The sequence below is a fragment of the Bos indicus x Bos taurus genome, chromosome 13 (assembly GCF_003369695.1).
Source record: "Bos indicus x Bos taurus breed Angus x Brahman F1 hybrid chromosome 13, Bos_hybrid_MaternalHap_v2.0, whole genome shotgun sequence".
Classification (NCBI taxonomy): Eukaryota; Metazoa; Chordata; class Mammalia; order Artiodactyla; family Bovidae; genus Bos; species Bos indicus x Bos taurus.
Window position 1 is genome coordinate 9707043 of NC_040088.1, and position 19779 is coordinate 9726821.

Sequence of the window (19779 nt, forward strand, 5' to 3'; positions counted from 1 at the left end):
ATTCCTACTGCCTAGAATTCTTAAGCAAGAAAAGAAACGTTGACAGTACTTTGAACAGGAAGCCAGATTTTCAGACTTGGCTGCACACGGAATTCCCGAGGTCACTCTGGTTCTCACACTCAGAAATTCTGATTTAATGGATCTGGGACGAAGCCTGGGCATCGGGACTTTTTTTTTTTCTTTCTAAGTTCCCCAAGAGGTTCTAATATTCTAACCAAGATTGAGAATTTGCTGCCCAAATAGAAGGTCTCAAATTTCTTCCTAGAATGGCCTCTTTCCTATTCTCGGTTTAAGCTTCTCCCAGTAAATCCAACAGTCAAGGTCACACACATTGAGGATTTACATAAGGGTTCCGTGGAGCTGAGTTGACTCATGTGCTTATTTGTTTGAGGGATGCTGTCCTTATTAGGGAAAGTGTCATTCTCAAAGTGCTGCTGCTGCTGCTAAGTCGCTTCAGTCGTGTCCGGCTCTGTGCGACCCCTGAGACGGCAGGCCACCAGGCTCCCCCGTCCCTGGGATTCTCCAGGCAAGAACAATGGAGTAGGTCTCAAAGTGCTACATCCCATAAAAACAGACACTGAGGTCCTGAATGTCCGAGGCAAACGGCTGAGGGAGGGTGTGTGTGTGTGAGTGTGTGCGTGTGTGCATGTTTGATAAATTATTTTGTGTGATATTCAGAGCCAGATGCGAAAGGAGGTAAAATAACAAGTGTTTCAGTAGAAGAGGCCAGTTTCTTTATTTGCTGATTACCCATGGATATTAAACATTACTCAATGTAAATATCTAAATATCTTTTTCCTAGATATAAAAAAATATGATACTTGTTCATTGGCACTCAAATACTAAAAAGGATTTTCAGGAAAAAAAATCACCTGAAATCCCACCACCCAGACATACCTGCTCAAACATATGGAAGAATAACCTTCATGCCATCATTCTATGGGCTTATATGTACATATAATATCCACAGAATCACACCAGACCTATTTTGTAATTTCATTTTATATTCAGCACAAGTTATGAGCCTCTCTTCATGTTGATATATATCATCAACACTCTGCTGTGGTGTTGGCCCACTGACCCCCTGCTGATGAACGTTTACATTTTTTCCAAATTATACTTTTTTGCCTTCATAAACAAAGCTCCAGCCAACATCTTCATGTCAAGTTATGAGAGGTTGTAAGATTCAGCATTTGGGATTTGAAATTGGATTTGGGTTTAAATCCCAAGCCTCTCTCAACTTACAGGCTTTATGATTTTGAGAAAATTAGCACTCTTCTCCAAGCCTCAGTTTCTCCATCTGTGAAGTGGGCACAGTTACACTCTTCCCATTTGATTGATTTAAGCAACGGCAAGAACAGTGAACACCTAGGAGGGCGCTTGGTGTAGAGTAGGTGCTGGGAAAAAATCAGTTCATTAAGAGGACACATCAGTGACCATTCTGTTCTTTCTTCCTTTGCAGACAATCTCAAACAAGAGGCTTCCCAGGACTTGTTCCAAAAGCCCCCTGACCTGTGCCAGCTCCCCCAAGCAAGGGGCCCCTGCAAAGCTGCTTTGCTCCGATACTTCTATAACTCTACATCCAATGCTTGTGAGCCCTTTACCTATGGTGGTTGTCAGGGCAATGACAACAATTTTGAAACCACAGAGATGTGTTTGAGGATCTGCCAACCCCCTGGTGAGTCCTCTGATAGACCCAGGAAGAGGAACGGAGGTGATAGGATGCTGGGTGTGAAGGGACAGGGTGTTGGTGAGGATGCTGGCGGTGATGCAGGTGACGATGTTAATATGGAAGTTAGTGATGATGAGAATAAGGGGAATGAGATACCTGGTCACTGATGCCTGGGAGGGGCGGCAATGAGGGCACTGGCAGTGTAGACAGCAAGGCAGCGGTGGATGGTGGCACTGATAATAAAGATGAAAGGTGGGCTGATCACTGTAGCAAGCCCTTTTAAAATACCTGATGGCTGCAGGGGGCGAGGTGTCTTCCCTGGTGGTCCAGTGGCTAAGATTCCACCCTCCCAATTCAGGAGCCTGGAGTGTGATCCCTGGTCAGGGAACTAGATCCCACATGCCACAAGTGAAAGCTCTCCTGGGGCACACCTAAGATCCAGTGCCATCAAATAAATAAATAAAGCACACGGTAGCGCTGGCAGAGGTGAAGACAGCACTGTGACCTTGCAGGGTGATCCTGCTGACAGAGCTGAGGAACGCAGTTGTGGCAGTGATCTTGGTGGGAGGTGGTAGATATGAGGAGGTCCCCGGGCTGGTGGATGCTGAAGGGGTTGGGTAAGGAGTCCAGTTTGATGGCTCTGGCTCTAGGGTGCCAAAGGGCCAGCCAAGGAGGGAGCTGACCGTCATCTCCATCACAGAGACCGAGGACAAGAGCTGACGGCGACACCTGCACGTTCCCAGGCTCTGACCAAAAGCTGCCTTGGCTGCCCTTCCCGCTTGGAGGCCCTGTTCTGAGCCCATCCTGCATCCCTCCAGGACTGGGTCAATAAAGTGTTCAAAGTTGACGTGGCCTGAAGCCTTCCTACAAGGGCCCTGGGCTTGTCCTCAAAAATTGCTCACAGTCACAGGAGTGATCAAACCTGCATCGCCCCACGCCCAGCCCTCCTGGCCCTCACTGTCCTGTGTTCCCAGAATGAAGACAGGACAAAGGACAAAAGTTCCCCTTTCACCAGGGAGTCCTCAAGGAAGCCAGACTGAATGGAAATTTGGGGACCTTGGATGTCCGTCCCTGGATCCTGGCCTGCTGCTCTTTCTTACCCAGGGCTGCATGATGAGCCAGAATGTTCTTCCTGTCCAGCAGGAACCATGGCCTGGAGGAGTATGAAGGGGGTAGAAATTCGGGGAATCTTGGCCAGCTAGGGTGACTGCCCTCTCTCTCCACCAGGAGGAATACTGGAAAAAGATTTTTACAAATTTTTTTAATTGTGGTAAAACATATACAACATGCAATTTACCATTTTAACCATTTCTAAATGTGCTATTTAGTGGTATTACATATACATACGTTGTTGTATGTATATATACAGCATGATCACCTCCCACCTCCTGAACTTTTCCATCTTCCCAAACTGAAACTTTGTACCATTAAAAATTAACTCCTTTTTCTCCCTGCCCTGGGCACCACTACTCTAACTTCTGTCTCTAAGAATTTAACTACTTCAGGAACCTCGTAAGAGTAGAATCATACACTATTTTTCCTTTCATAACTGGTTTGTTTCACTTAGTGCCACGTCCTCAAGGTTTATCCATGTTGTAGCCTGTATCAAAATTTCCGTCCGTTTTGTTTGTTTGTTTTGGCTGCTCTGGGATCTTAGTTCCCTGACCAGGGATCAAACCTGTGCCCCCTTGCAAAGGAAGCTCGGGGTCCTAGCCACTGGACCACCAGGGAAGTCCCAAAATCTCCTTCCTTTTAAAGACTAAATAATACACCTGCCTGCCACTCCCAATAACTCTCTCCTCATGTCCTGCATCTGATCTAACCACTTCCTCTTGCTGGAAGGGAAACTGCTGGCCCAAAGTCAAGCAGCAATACTAGAAGCCAGAACCTGGGGTTCCCAGACCAGGTCCCTGTCCTGGCGATGTCATGGGGACAATGGTGTGCCCTTCCCACCCCACCCCTTTCACATGTCCTATTGCCTGGGAGCCAACCTAGGCCATGTGATATCACATCAGCAAGGACACACTGGGAAGCCAGCCTGGCCTGAGGCTCCAGGTGGGGACCCAAAGCCGAATGGACCCTTGGGCTTTATCCAAGGCCAAAAATGCTTATCATACATGAATAAGTATGTGTTTGAGAGAAAGAGCATTTTTTTCTTTTTTTTTTTTGGCCCACCGCATGGCATGGAATGGAACCTGCGCCCCCTGCAGGGGAATCACAGAGTCTTAACCACACAGCGGGGAAGTCTCTACTCCCTTTCGTGTTCTGAACAGCTACTCGGAGACTGAGCTCTGGAAGACAGTGAGGGTCGCCTTAACCGGGCACTGTTCCAGACACTGCAGCTACAAAATTCTGGTCCATATGGATCTTAATTATTAATGAGCAGGATATGGAAGCTACACAGTACATTACATGGTGGTGAGGGCTACCGAGAAAAACAAGGCAGGCAAGTGGTGAGCTGGAAGCTGGAGAAGCAATTTATAACCAGGGTAGCCAGGGAGACCTCTTGATAACTTGATGGTGAAGGTGGTGAAGAAGAGTTGGATTCTTCAGTTAGGTTGAAGGTAGAACAAACAGCTTTTCTGACAGGACATACTGGAGAATAAGGAGAAGGATCAAAAATGAGTCCAAGGTTTTGGGCCTGGGCAGCTGGGGAGATGAGAGCCGTCATTTGCAGAGATGAGCTGACGATGGGTGAGTATGTTTAGGGTCAGGGTGGAGATGATCAGAAGTCTGGGAGATAACTGAATTTGAGATGCCTTTAACATCCAAGTGGAGATGGCAAGTATGCAGCTGGGTAAATGACTATGGAATTCAGGGAGGAGGAAACCTAAGATATGGGGTGTCATCTTTATATAAATTATACAAGACATGGCCGTAGACGGCATTCTAGGTGCTGACTTGGCTGCAGGTATAAACTCTACTGTTCTGACTTGGCAAACACCCCACTACATGCAGGCTGCCAGGACCACTTAGCTTCAGATAAGCTACCCACCTTTTTTTAATATTTATTTTTATTTATTTGACTGCACAAGGCCTTAGGTGCAGTACATGGGATCGTCATTCTTCACTGCAGCCTGCAGGACCGCTGGTTCCAGCATGCGGGGTCTAGTTGCCTAACCAGGGATCGTATCTGAGCCCCCTGCATTGAGAGCCTGGAGTCTTAGCCACTGGACCACCAGGGAAATCCCATACTCAGCTGCACTCTTATGTCACACCCGGTGTGTTTACTGCTTGAAGTAAACTTGAGTAAAAGCATCTTGACCCAGTTGCTTTTGCCCATGGTCTGGACTAGCTCATTCACGCCACCTCTTGTCCTACACACGCAGACACATTGCTTATACATTCTAGAAGCTCTGGGAAAACCTTCAGAGGGAACCTAAACAGCCCCGTCTCTGTTAGCTGTACACCTGTCACATGTACTATATTAAAGACCCTGCACTCACACTGGTGGGGTTTCTAGAGAGCCCCTCACCTTACCCATCCCTACCTCTAGCCTCCAGACCCCAAGCCACAGTAGCCCACACCCATTCATACAATCACGTTTGTCGACTGAGCACTGACAACTTGTCCTGAGTGCAGACGCATTCAAGTGGAGGACAGCCCTGTGCCTCTAAGCTCCTAGTCTACTGGAAGTTAAAGGACAGTAACAACCAGGGAGATAAGGAATATGAAAGCTGTCCAGGGAGGGCACCCACAGCAGCTCAGTGTGTCAGGGAAGACTTCCTGGAGGAAACAACATCTCACCTGGTTTTGTCAGAGTGAACCTGGCAATTGAGGGGGACACAGTGGTTAGCAGAGCAGGGTATTCTGTTTGACGGGCAATCGACCAAAAGACGGATGGGAGAACTGGGAGAGGGAGGGGCAGACCAGTAATGTATACACTTGACAAATGCGTCAGAGGAAGAGAATGAAGGTGGGGGCAGGGCAAACACTTGCCAGAGGACTTGTTTCACAGGAATCTGGGGTTACACAGCCAGGATGTGGGCAGGGGCAGGCTTCAACCCAAGGGCTTCAAAGCCTGTGGGTGGTCTGAGGACCACCCAGAACACAAACTCCTGAGGAGCCAGATAAAAACTGAAAGGCTGGGCTCCACCCAAACTGACTGAATTCATGGGTCTGGATCCCAGGAACCTGCATTATTTCACAAGAGCCCCAAGTGGCTGCAACGCACAGTCTGGTTGGAAAATGGGCACCCAAAGCTCTTCTGTGTCTCCAGCGGCTCTCCAGCGCGGGCTCCTAAAAGGCACAGGATGATTCACTTTCATGGCTGTGGAGATGCTGACATAAACACTCCCCGTCAAACCCAGGGAGTTCTGGGAACCAGTAAGAAGAGGATGCCAGGGGCGGAGGGAAGCAGGAGAGGAGAAGGAATTTCTGGCAGGGGTGGGAGGAGGCAGGGGCCTTTGGTTGGTTGGTTGGTTGGTTGTTTTTTTGGCTGGGGAGGGGATCGGACAGGAGATCCAGTTCCGGTACCTGCCAAACACTCTCTGGCCCCAGCTCTCCCCAGGCCTCAAGGACAGGAGATAACCAACCAAGGAACCAGACACTTTTTATTCCACAACCAGTAATCTCCACCTACCACACAGTGGTACGAATATTTGAGCACATCCTATTATCCAGGCGGGCACCGTCCAACAGAACTTTTGCAGTGGCGGGAACATTTGTCCCCATGATGTCCAGTACAGCAGCCACTAATCACCTCTGGTTACTGAGCACTTGAAATGCACTCAGTATGGATAAGGAAATGCATTTTCAATTTAAATTAAATTCAAAAGCCACATTTGACTCATGGCTACTGTCCTAAACATTGAAGCTCTAGGCCCTGGCCCAATCCAAGAGACAGTTTGGTTCAAAAGCCTCCTCGGGGGAGGGCAAGTGGCAGGAAGAGCCTTGGGGGCGTGTGGGGGACGGGGGTCAGCCACCACACCCCTCTCAAGAGAAATTGCAGCCCAACTGTGAGCACGACTCGCCTCAGAGTGGGGGGACACCTCGGGCACGCCGGATGAGGTTGGCCAGCCGCTTCACCAGGCCGCCCTTCCTGGGCTCCTCGATCTGGAAGGTGCGGGTGAGGAGGTTGTAGAAGGAGCCGTAGCACACAGCCACCACGGTGCACGTGAGGCAGACGACGTTGTAGGGCATACTGAAGTCCGGCGTGGGGAGGCTCACCAGCAGTGGCTCCGTGTAGAGCCGCACAAAGTAGCTAGAGCTGTCAGAGACTGGGAAGCTGGGGGTTGGGAGCGAACAGTGAGGCAGGACTGGCTGCTTCCCCACATCTCACCTCACCCAACCCATCCCCTCTCTCTGGCCACTTGGGCCAACGTCAGTGGGAAGCATTTTCAAAGCTTTCTTAGCCTCATAGCCTTTTAAAGCTCAATACAGATTATCTGATCAAAGGAGAGCTACGATGAGGGAGAGGAAAGGGACCCTGCCTTCACTGGGCTGCCTCTTCCTGAGCCATCTGGTCTCGGCCTACAGGTCATCTCCCCCAGGCAGCCTTCCTGGATTACCCAACACATTACTCCCCAGCAGTTCCTCTCTAGACTGTGCCCATGAGCAGGGAGGGGCAAGTCCATTTTGTCCAGTGCTGTCCACGTGGAGCTCTCTGAAGTACCCAGCATCTGATAAGTGCTCAGTTCCATATTTGTAAGAGAACCGATGAGTAAACGTCCTGCACTTCTCACCTTCTGATCTCCTAGCAGCTCTCTAGGATCATTTCATAAAGACTATACTAACAGTACAGACCACTGGGGTTTGAATTAGGACAGGGCCAATCTACTTATTACTTTGCAAACACAACCTCTAGCCCCAGGCCAGCCCGCAGGAGCCTGAACCCTGTGCAGGTGCCACCTGGACGACAGCGGCCGGGCTCACACTTACAGGCTGTTGAAGAGGGGGCTCTCTTCCCAGTCCCCGGGTTTGGCTGCCACCACACTGGGCACGAGGGCGCTGAGGACAGATGGGCTGCAGAGAAGCAGACAGATACTCCGTGAGCTGTGTTCCTCACACTCCTCCACCAGGGAGAGTGGTGGAAAGGGTGGGCCAGGAGGGCGGGGGCGGCAGGTGAGGGGAGCCCACCTGACATAGAAGCCATGGTTGGGGTCCGGGGTGTACTCGGTCCACTTAAGCAGTGCCCGCTCAAACTGGATGGAGACCTTGGTGATGGAGCTGGCCGGCAGCTGAATCAGCATCTCCAGGAGGTGGGGCTGCATCCGGTCCTGGGCAGGCTGGTAGTGGATGTAACCTGGGGACCGACAGGGCACCCAGAGCTCTCTCCAGGGCTCAGCCCGCCTGCACCACTTGTCCCTACCTGTCCAGGCCTTGGGGCTGGGACTGGGGAGCCGAGGAGGGGGAATCTGGATCACGAAGTCAGCCAGGCCCCCGGAAGGGAGGAGGAGGGCAGGGAAGGGAAAAGGTGTTTCCAGGGCAGCTGTTCCAGGATATGCTCAACCTCTTCCATCTTCACATCATGAAAACTGGGCCACCAGACATCCAGTGCCTCCCATGATGCAACAGGGAGTCCACAGAACCACCTGGGAAGGTTTCTTGCCAAAAATATGAGACCTGAATCTAATCAAGTTTCTAAAACTAACCACTGATACTCAAGAATACACAGAGGATCGAGGAACATGTTAAACATGGGCCAACCAGAATGTAGAACATCCTATCCAACAAATGACCCACTTTTGCCAACAAGTCAATTTTTAAAAAACCACTGGGAACTGTTTTACAGATTAAAAGAGATGTAAGAGGACCACACCAATCAAGGCGGGAATAACGGGAAATGGGGGTGAAGGGAAGTGTATATGGGAACCCCGTACTTTCTGCTCAACTTTTCTGTAAACTTAAAACTGCTCTTTAAAAAGTAAGTCTATTAATCTAAAAAGAGAGAGAGAGAAACTTAGGAGCTTATCAAGCAAATATAATGTGAGCACCTTATTTTTACCCAATTCAAATCAATTATAAAGTTATTTTCAAGACCACTGGGGGAAATAGGAGTGATAACAATAGGTTACACATATTTTTAAGCCCCTTACCTGTTAGAGATGTTTAAAGGTGAATCGATATGATATGTAGGATTTGTTTTAAGATACTCCAGCAAAAAAAGTAACCAAACCAAATAAATAAAGGGAAAGATGAAACAAAAATGATGGGAAGCTGTGGAATAGAACAGAGCCTAGAAATGAACCCACACTTATATGGGCAATTAATCTATATCAAAGGAGACAAGAATACACAATGAGGAAAAGAGAGCCCTTTCAATAAATGGTGTTACAAGACAGCTATATGCAAAAGAATCAAATTGGATTATTTTCTTATACCAAATACAAAAATAAACTCAAAACGGATTAAAGACTTAAATGTAAAACCTGAAATGATGAAACTTCCAGGAGAAAATACAGGCAGTGTGCCTTTTGACCTAGCAATGTTTTGTTGCATATGTCTCCTCAGGCAAGAAAAACAAAAGTAAAAATAAACAAATGGGGTTACATCAAACTAAAAAGCTTTTGCACAGTGAAAGAAACGACCAGAAAAATGAAAAGACAGACTACTGAAAGGGAGAAGGTACTTGCAAATGATATCAATAAGGGGTTAATACGCAAAATATACAAAATATTTATACAACTCAATGTCAAAAAAGAAAGAATTGTTTAAAAAAATGGGCAGAGGATCTGAATAGACATTTTTCTAGAGAAGACATACAGATTGGCCAACAGGCAGATGAAAAAATAGTTCAACATCACTAATCGTCACAAAGGCAAATCAAAACCACAATAAGATATCACCTCACACGTCTCGGGATCATCAAAAAGACAACAAATAACAAGTGTTGGTGAGTACGCGGAGAGAAGGGAGCCCTTGTGCACTGCGTTGGGAATGTAAATTGGCGCAGCCACTATCAACACCTGCAGGGAGATTCCTCAGAATTTAAAAGCAGAACTACCATTCAATCCAGCAATTCCACTCCTGGGTATTTATTCAAAGAAAACAAAAACATTAATTTGAAAAGATACTGGCACCCCAATGTTCACTGAAGCATTGTTTACAACAGCTAAGAAAACGACCTAAGCGCCCATCGATGGATGAGCAGATAAAGAAGACGTGGAATATCACTCAGCTACAAAAAAGAAGGAAATTTTGACATCTGCAACAACATGGATGAGCTAGAAAATATTAGGCTAACTGAGATAAGTCAAAGACAAATACTGTATGATATCACTTATACTGGGAATCAAAAAAAAAAAAAGAATAAACATAACCAAACAGAAGTAGTCATAGACATAAAGAATAAGCAGGTGACTGCCCGAGAAGAGACGGGTGGAAGGAGGAGAGAAATAGATGAGGGAGGGCAAGAGGAACAAACTTTCAGTTGCAAAATAAATGAGTCACAGGTACGAAATGTACAGTGTGGGGAATACAGTCAACAGCTATGCCTTATATTTGCATGGTGACAGATGGTAACTAGACTTATCATGATGATCATTTTGGAAAGTACAGAAACACTGAATCACTTTGCTATTACTAGGAACTAGCATAGTGTTAGAGGTCAATTATACTTCAAAAATAAACAAACTCTTAGAAAAAGAGATCACATTTGTTGTTACTAGAGGTAAGGGGTAGGGGAAAGGGAATTGGATGAAGGCAGTCAAAAGGTACAATCTTCCAGTTCTAAGACAAGATTCGGAAATGTAATGTAGAACATGATAAATATGTTAATGTTGTACATTACACATGAAAGCTGTTAAGAGAGTAAATCCTTAAGAGTTCTCATCACAAGGGAAAAAACTTTTTACTATTTCTTTAACTTTGTATCTGTATGAGATGATGGATGTTCATTAAACTTACTGCAGTCATTTCATGATAGATATAAGTCAAATGAGCATGCTGAACACCTTGAACTTATCTTGTGCTGTATGTCCATTGTATCTCAACGAAACTAGAAAAAAAATCAACAACAAAAAACGGAACATGAAGCTGGAGACTGCTGAGGCTGGGTAATGCATACACGGGAGTTCATTACTCTGTTCCATTTGGGTATGTATTTCAAATCTGCCAAAGCAAAGATAAAACAAAACAGGAACTTCCCTGGTGGTCCAGTGGTTAAGAATCCACCTGGCAATATAGGGGACACAGGTTCAATCTGGCCTGGGAAGATCCCACGTGCTACAGAACAACTAAGCCTGTGTGCCAGAACTACTTAGCCTGAGCGCTCGAGAGCCCATGCCCCACAGCTGCTGAAGCCCACATGCTGGAACCACTGAGCCCTCGCGCCTAGGGCTTGTGCTCTGCGCCAGGGAAGCCACAACAAAGAGCCCGAGCACCTCAAGATGAGCCCCCGTTCACCACACTAAAGAAAGCCTGTGCTCAGCAACGATGACTCAGTGCAGCCAAAAATAAAAATAAATAAAAAACAAAACAAAAACACCATGAAATATACAGGTGGGAGGTATGAAATAGAGATTTTCAAGGGGGTACAGATAGTGGGCTGAAAATAAGTAAAACTAGTAACCATGGGCTAGAAAATATGGGAAACCACAAAGAGGTTTAGAGAAGATTGTAAGTCTACCTGTTGGGGTTGTGCTGTAACGTCTTCCTAAGGAGTCTCCTGTGTTCCTTAGTCTCCCTCCACTCTGAAGGAAAACAAGTGCTTTTGTGCTATGCCTGGCATCTCATAGAAAGCACTCAGAAAATATTAACTCCTCCTCAGAAAAATAACAGAAAAAACAAACAAATTTTTAAAACTGCACCTCTTTACCCCACCTAAGGAAGCAAAAACACCTACTCCAGCACCTTCTTTGTATCCAATACTCTGTTTTTCTGGCTAGCCCTTTCTCCACCTGAGTCTATGAATCATCCGAAACAAAATAGAGCTCCAGGAAAGAGGAGGAAGCAAGTGAGAAAGATAAGGAAACTCCTGCCTTGATCACGTCCTAGGAAGAGTCACCAGGATTATGTGATTTAACTGCTTTGACTTTATAAACACTTGCAGATCTGGCATTGTTGAGGTCACTCTATGTCTCAAACTACTCCTGATGCCTGTGCAGACTGCAAGGTATTTCTGGAATTATCCTGAGAACTGAGGGGTTAGAGGACGAGGAGGGAGAGGGGGAGGGGTGGGGGGAGGGGCTGGCTGGGGACTCGGCGCTCACTTGGTTTGTTCTCCTTGCCCTTGGACGTGATGGTGAGCGTGTGCACGTACAGCCGCAGGTACCAGGGCACGGTGTCCAGCAGCAGCACAGGGAAGGCCCGGTATGGGTGGGTGTTGTACAGCAGCGTGCTCAGCTGCCCGCTCTGAAGCCCGTAGCCGCTCACATACCGCTGGGCATACAGGAAGGGCACCGGGGGGGCCTCTGCTGAGAAAAGCCAACAGTTAACCACTCCTTTAAAGAAAAACAAAAAGGGGGGAGGGGTCACTCCCCAAATCCACTCCCTGGGCCAGGTTCAGAGTCTCAAAGCCAGAAGGGGATGTGGAGATGCTTTGCCAGAACTGGGAAACCTGCATTCTGGAACCATCCCTGTCTTCCCCAACTCACAGCAATGACAACAGAACTACTGTTATTTAGTGAGTACTAACAAGGCCTGAGCTTTCTGCCAGTTCCAACCCAAACCAAGTGCTCTCACAATATTTCACACTTTTCCTTGGTAACACTGAACATGATTGTAACTAATTGTTTGAGGCCTGCTTCAACTATTGTATGTTAATGTTTCTCGAAATCGGGGTATTTGTGTCTTCAAAAAAAAATTTTTGTTAATTAAATGAACAAATGCACGAATGACTTCCATGTTTTCTGTTAATTATCTCATCTAACCTGTTAGGTGTACTATCCCTGTTTTCAGCATGAGACAGTGAAGTTAGGAACGTTCAAGGTCATAGAGCTTAGAAGAGATGGTGTTAGAACCAGGACGTCTGACTCCAGTTATCTGGATCTAAACACAAGCCTGTTGTCTCCTGAAGAGATGGGGCTGTGAGTCTTCCCTACAAGATGAACCTGCTGTAGCCCATGGTGGCCGTGGCAGCCCACCCTCCACCCACCATTCTCTGGGGGCCTCTTCCACTTCAGCTGGATGTTGAGGCTGCGTGAGTTGCTGACCACAGCTGCATCCAGCAGGTCGTAGACCGCATAGGTCTTCCGGGTGCCCAGGATGACGTCTTGGTATGTAGTAAGGGGGGGCGGGTACACCTCCAATGTCTCGTTGTCCTGGGGACACAAGGACAGGGCTGAGAAGCGAGCAGAGGGGCAGGCTGGCCTTGGAGGGAAGGGGCTGACATGTGTGGCTGGAGACCTCAGTACCTGGCCGTAGCTGGTAACGTCCACATAGACTCGGCTCTCCGAAGCCAAGGGGCAGGGCTCGGTGAGAGTTCGGGAGAACATCCGGAAGAGGGACCAGTCTGGGGAGGAGAGGGTGGGGATGAGCTGGGGCAGGACTAGGCCTGCTCCACACAGATGGGGCGGGGCTGGCGATGGGTGGGTGGAGATGACAGAGCAAGGGAGCTTACCCTTCTTCCCCTGTCCAGTGACGAAGGCATCAAATACAACAGAAAGGGTCTGCCTCAGCTCCCAGGAGACGCTGGTACAGCGTGCATTCTACAAGGGCCAGACAGCAGCAGTGACGACCTACCTCCCCGCCAACCTCACAGCTCCAGGGACTGCAACCTGGACGCAATCCCTCCTCTATTCCGTATCTCCCCGTCCATCAATTTGCTACCACTCCATACTGAGCACTTGACCCTGTGCCAGCAGCATCCTGCGCATCAGTGGGATGAACCGTTGCCAACAACTGGATGAACTGATACTACAATTATTCTCATTTAACGGATGAGAAAACCAGGGAGATAAAGTGACTCACTCAAGGTCAAGTCAGCTAGAAAGTGGCTGAGCTAGCAGATGTACCCACACAGCTATGGCTCATAACCACCAGGCTCCACGACAAAGATTAAGTGACGGCTTGACAGGCAACCACTAGGTTTCCTCGGTGTGTGACCAAATCCCTGGACTGTCATCATCACATCTCCCACTGACCACTGGCTCAGCCCTCGACAGACACTGGGCGATGTGCTTTACCTGGACCTTCTCACAGCCCCGGGATGGCCCCTGTCTCCCGTTCCCCAAGACTTACTCTGCAAACAGGGCGGATATGCACTGCCTGGGAGTGGTAGCTCGTGTGGAACAGGCGATCAGCCTTCAGCAGCACCGAGAGGCCTGCCTGGAAGAGGTGGCGTGAGAGGAAAGGTCAGTGCCCTGCACAGTGATGCGCCTGGGTGTGGGGCCGAGGTTATCTGTCGAGCAGGGAGGGGGCATCAGCCCACGCCATCCACTCTCTGGGGCTCCCACCCACATTCAGGTCCCTTGGGCCTCACCTTGGAGCTGCAGGGCAAGAGCTTCTTCCATGGGGTGAGGTTCTCGGTGCAGACGACCTCTCGTGGCAGCACCGCGTAGCGCAGGAAGGAGTGGTCCGTGCCTGAGGGAGACAGGAGCCTGGCTGGGGGGAGCCTTGGGGCCCTGCTCCTCAGGACCCGCACACACTCGCCAGCACCACCGCTCTCACAGTCTATGCTGGGGGAGGAGTGTGGAACAGCCTCGTCCCTTCGTCCCTTATCCCTTCGGGAGAAAGCAACGCAGAGACGTCTTCCTGGGGGGTGGGGGGAGGGCCTGCCCACCCTGGAGATTTATGACCTGGCCCCGCAGAGGGAGGAGCAAGCAGAGAGGAAAGGAGGCAAAGGAGTGAGAGGGCACAGGAAGAAGGAGGGGGCCGTGGGGCAGTCTCACCATTGGCCAGCCCCAGGGGTTTGAAGGAGGCGGTGGGCGTGACCGTGTTGGTGGAGTCGATGAAGTTGAGAGAGGCGCAGAAGATCCCCGAGAGGACGTTACTGAGCTCCTTCCAGGACTCATCCACACTGGATGGAGACACAAACCCGCTCACTGTCCCGGGGCTGCGCCTGCCCCCTCGCTCAGAGCCTGCAGCTGGCTGCCAAGCCGTGAGGCCGGCCAGCTGCTGGAGCCGCAACCGCCCCCGCTGGGCCTGCAGCCCAGGTCTCCCCTATCAGCCCCTTCCTCCTCCCTCTCTTCTGAACATCCCTGCATCCCCGCCGGCCCCTGCTTAGGTGGCTCCTCTTCGCACCTCGTAGTGCCTTATGCTCCCCTTCCAGGGTGTTCCCTCCTCCAGGCAGCGTTCCCGCCCTCCTCAACCACAGCTTCCTGCCGCACTGTTGCCATTCTGACCGTCCCTGCCTTTCACGGGCCCTTCTGGGAAATGGCTGGGTGGCAACAGAACCTTGTCGTAAGCATCTTTTCTCCTCGACTAGGCTGAGAGCAACCTGAGGGCAGGGAGCAAGGCTGGGTCACCCACGTACACCCCACGCTATACAAAGTGCCCCACACCCCGGGGGCCGAGATCAGCTCACTGATCCACCCTGAGTTGTGCTCCACTGGGCAAAACAACCTACTTCCCTGTGAACACCCTGGTGAGTCCTGGTTCTACCCTCAGGATGGGAAGTCTTACATCTACAAAGGCTCATGGAACAAGGGGAAATAAGCATCCTAGGACCCCAGAGAAACATCAAATTAAATTAGGTGTTTTTTTTTCTTTAGAGAAACAGCAAAACAGATTTGCTCTTTATAGAAATAATAGAATAAAAGTAGATTTGTGAACATCACCTCCACACTACAGGCAATTATGAGGGGAGACAGTGACAGCAGAGCAGTTGGGATAAAAGGCAAGGAAGCCTGAGTTCAGGCAAGAGAGGAAGCCCTGGCCAGTGTAGGGGTTTGCTCTTCATTTGATACCACTGTAGAGCTAGCCTGGGGTTTTTCAACAGTCCTGGATTCAGAGCTTTCCAACTGCTCCAATACTTATGCCTCAAATAAAGACTGCAAACTGGAAGCCTGAAAATGCTATGCAAACCATAGCCATGTTCCATTTGCTGTGCACAACATTAACCCATAGGCATTTCTTAAATTTTTAAGTCACTTGCTGATACTTAAGCTTACCAATTTTCACATTAAAATCCAGATTTCTGGAAAAAATGAGAGTATTTGACAACAGTAAGTCTCTGTTCCCACATGACAACAATCCATCGAGGCTGAGTGGCAGCTGTCCTCCCAAGCTCTCCAGCCTGCCACAGTCCCCACCACTCTCAGGTAAGGCCCTAAATTTTTTTTTAAAGTTTTTTTTTTTTTTTAATATGGACCACTTTTAAAGTCTTTATTGAATTTGTTACAGTATTGCTTCTCTTTTATGTTTTGGTTTTTTTTAGCCATGAGGCATGTGGATTCTTAGCTCCCCGACTAGGGATGGAACCCATACCCCTTGCATTGGAATATGAAGTCTTACCCACTGGACCACCAGGGAAGTCCCCCCCAAATTTTTAAAATTATACATACGTGCTGATTTCCCATAGTGAGATTAAGAGAATTTGGGCTTCCCAGGTGGGGCAATGGTAAAGAATCCACCTGCCAATTCAGGAGATGCAAGAGATGCAGGTTCCATCCCTGGGTCAGGAAGATCTCCTGCAGTAGGAAACGACAACCCATTCCAGTATTCTTGCCTGGAAAATCCCTTGGGCAGAGGAGCCTGGCAGGCTACAGTCCATGGGGTTGCAAAGAGTCCGATACAACTGAGTGACTGAGCACACAGGCACCTGGTCCAGTCACAGTACCTAATCCGTCCATCCCCTGCTGCTGCTGCTGCTGCTGCTAAGTCACTTCAGTCGTGTCCGACTCTGTGTGACCCCATAGACGGCAGCCCACCAGGCTCCCTGTCCCTGGGATTCTCCAGGCAAGAACACTGGAGTGGGTTGCCATTTCCTTCTCCAATGCATGAAAGTGAAAAGTGAAAGTGAAGTCGCTCAGTCATGTCCAACTCTTCGAGACCCCATGGACTGCAGCCTACCAGGCTCCTCCGTCCATGGGATTTTTCAGGCAAGAGTACTGGAGTGGGGTGCCATTGCCTTCTCCTAAAAAACAGTAATTTCTCGAATACAGAGATATGATGTCTTACAGGCCAATTCTAGCCCACATATATTTTATTTGGCTCTTGTGGCATTTTATCATTATGTGAATGAATGTCTTTAAAAGGTTGTCTGGTTTGCCACAGCTTTCTAGTGCCTTACATCCAAGTAGGCTGCAGATAACTGTTATCTATCTCGGCAGATACATGCAACCACAGGTCTGGATGTATCAGGGGAAGGAAACATATTAAGCAAAGTCAAGAATGCCACTAGGCCATAATACTTCTTACTTCCAGTGCAGCTTTACCCCCATGGAACTGCTTCCCCCAAAGGGCAGTGGTAAGATGACAACACTTGCCATGCCACGTTCCCGCCACAGCCTGCCACAGGCCTCAAGGTGGGCACTCACTCGGTGACAGTGTCTTGGAACCAAGCCCACAGCTCTGCCCCTGATGGGGCCTGCAAGAAGGGTGTCCCCCAGTATCGAGTCCTCCAGAAGCCTTGGGTTAAGGACAGGTGTAGTTCCCGGAGAGAATACTTGGAGATCAACTGCCCCAAGGCTTTGGGGAAGAGCCTATAGTGAGACACTGGAGAAGAGACAGCAGGTGAGTGATGATCCTGGAGGGAGGGCTCTCAGCCACCCCAAAGAAACAATAAATACACCCCAGCTCTGGGGTCAGAGGAATCTAAATTCCTGACCAGTCAGTCACTGACTAAGCAATGTGATCTTGGACCGGTGCCTTTATCTCTCTATATCTCCAATTTCTTCCCTGTAACCGTTCACTCAACTCAGCACCATGCCCAGCACGCAGGATAAACGGTAATTGTCAACAGCATCCTTATCAATGCTATCCACGGAAGGTGCTAACTAAAGGTTTAGAGCGGTAGCATGGCGCTGCGGAGAGACCACCGCAAAGTCAGCCCTCCCGGGGCCCCAGTTTCATCACTGGTACAATGTGATTCCTCAAAAACTGCCCCACCCTTCCACCAAGGACCCACGCCCCGGGATCAGAACTTCACCGTGGGGTCAGTGCCTGGCCCCAAGGCTGGCCTCCACCCCACTCCCAGCAGGTGCCACAGGGTTCTACCGTCAGTATCCTCTCCTCACCTCCTTCCCGCTGCAGCTCCGAATCCCAGCGCGTGCGGAACTGGAATGTGGCGGCTACGTCCCCTGAAGGCAGCGGGGTGATGACTAGCTCCTCTCGCAGGCTGTCGCGTGGGGGCTCCGCCCGGCCCCAGCCGCCCGGTCCCAGAAGCAGCAGCACCAGCAGGAAAATCCTCACGGGCGCCGCCATGCCTGCGGCTGCTTCCACCTCCCAGTGGCCCCACCCCTGCGAAAGGGCGGCCTCCAATAGGAAGAGCGGAAGATAAGTGACTTCCGGTGCTATCCCGGAAGTCGGGGTGCAGCTATCACAACGACAACCTGGATACGCCCTTCAAGACAGTGTGTGTGTAAAGCGGAGCTGACGGGGCACAACCGATTGGGGTCTGGATTGTGGACCCCTTTCCCTACGATAAAGTGCTTAGCCACGGCTGCTATTGTGCCTCCGTGAGAGTTGAAGAAGCAGACTGAAAATGGTTATTTCTTCTGCGAGGTCCCACAGCCGGGCCCCTGCCTCCAGTAGCTTCTTGTGTCTATTTGCTCGGTCCTAAGCCTAGCCAGCCCTTATGGTGCAAAACTTCCCCGCAAAACCCTCAAATAACCCTCCCGTTTATTATGAAAAATTTCAAACACACAACAAAGATGAAAGGATGAATACCTGTTAACAATGAACACCTGTTTCCCCATCACCTAGAAGCCACCATTATCATTTTACTATACTTCTCTTATTATCAGTCTAACTCCCACAATTCATCCTATGTTTTGATGCATTTCAAAGAGATTTCAGACATAAGGACACTTCTCTTTAAATAGTTTAGCGTGCACATGATTAACTAGAGTTCAATACCTGTTAACATTTTTCTTTTGATGTAAAATTTACAAACACGAATGTTCAACTCCGAAGTGCACATCCATTGAATCCAATGGATACACATATCCTATCCAGATATGCTCGTAAAACCCCTGAAAGTTGGCTAATGCCCCTTGCTAGTCGACCCCTGTGCCCCTGACTTCCAGGTGCAACCACTGTTTTGATTTTTCTCCACAAAATGGATTAATCTGTTCTAGAGTTCTGTATAAATGAAATCATCATATACTATGTACAGTTTTTTGTAAAAGACTTCTTTCATGGGAATAATGTTCTGTCGAATCATTCATAGTCTTGCATGTATCAGCAGTTTGTTTCTTTCATTGCTGTATATCATTCATACATTGACTGAATATACCATAGTTTATCTGTTCTGTCCATGTACACCTGAGCTCTTTCAAGTTTTTAGTTCTTATGAGCTAGGCTGCTATACACGTTACTTTGTAGGAATAAGCTTAACATTTCTTTTGGATAAATATTTACGAATGGTGAAAGAGAACATATGTTTAATTTTATAAGAAACTGCTAGATCTTTCTCCAGAAGGTATCATTTCATACTTGTATCAACAATGTATGAGAATTCCTATTGCTCCACATCCCAGTGAACATTTAACTTGGGGGTCTTTTTAGTTTTTACCACGAAGGTGTGTATGTAGTGGTATCTCACTGTGGTTTTAATTTGCATTTCCTTAGTGCCTAGTAATGTTGAACATCTTTTCATGTATTTGTTGGTCATTCATATATTTTCTTTTGCAAAGGATCTGTTAAAATCTTTTTCTACCTCTCCCCTTCTGTGCTGGCTTGAGTTGGAGGAGTTCCAAACAATTCTTGCTTTGGTTTTTCCACCTGCCTAATCAGGTGCACATTCATGATGGGCTTTGTAGTCTCTTGGTAAAACTCACAACCATTTTGGCTCTGAAGAGCCAAATTTGGTGTCCACCAGGTCTAGATATACCCTTGAGCAACCAGAGAGGAAGAGTCAAAAAGATGTCTTCATCTCAGTATACCCTCATTCTACCTACATCCAGTGCTCCTGACCCACTAGACATGGAACAGAAGGAAGACTTGAGCTTAGATGTGGTACAGACATGGGTTCAAATCCCCACCCCCAGCCTTTAGTCCATATGAGCATGAGCAATCTGAGTGCCACACTTCCTGCTCTGTAAATGGATGAACCTACTTTCAGG

At 48.5% G+C, this 19779-nt stretch overlaps 1 protein-coding gene across 5 annotated transcripts; it reads right to left on the reverse strand.

Annotated features, from left to right (window-relative positions):
* Positions 1-711: 711 nt before the first annotated feature.
* On the reverse strand, positions 712-17956 carry PIGT (phosphatidylinositol glycan anchor biosynthesis class T). Of its 5 annotated transcripts, none has more exons than XM_027558443.1 (13): positions 17731-17956; positions 17032-17209; positions 14443-14570; positions 14034-14134; positions 13793-13879; positions 13173-13260; positions 12967-13064; positions 12708-12873; positions 11824-12027; positions 7751-7916; positions 7553-7636; positions 6646-6899; positions 712-4267 (listed from the first exon to the last, which is right to left on the reverse strand). In XM_027558443.1, the coding sequence occupies exons 1-12, from the start codon at positions 17915-17917 to the stop codon at positions 6647-6649; spliced, it is 1740 nt and encodes a 579-aa protein (XP_027414244.1). In that variant the 5' UTR covers positions 17918-17956; the 3' UTR covers positions 712-4267; position 6646. The 5 variants fall into 5 exon arrangements, with proteins under 5 accessions (XP_027414244.1, XP_027414247.1, XP_027414245.1 ...); XM_027558446.1 differs by having other exon boundaries at positions 11824-12024; positions 17731-17955; XM_027558444.1 differs by lacking the exon at positions 712-4267 and adding an exon at positions 4678-5911.
* Between the last annotated feature and the right edge of the window lie 1823 nt (positions 17957-19779).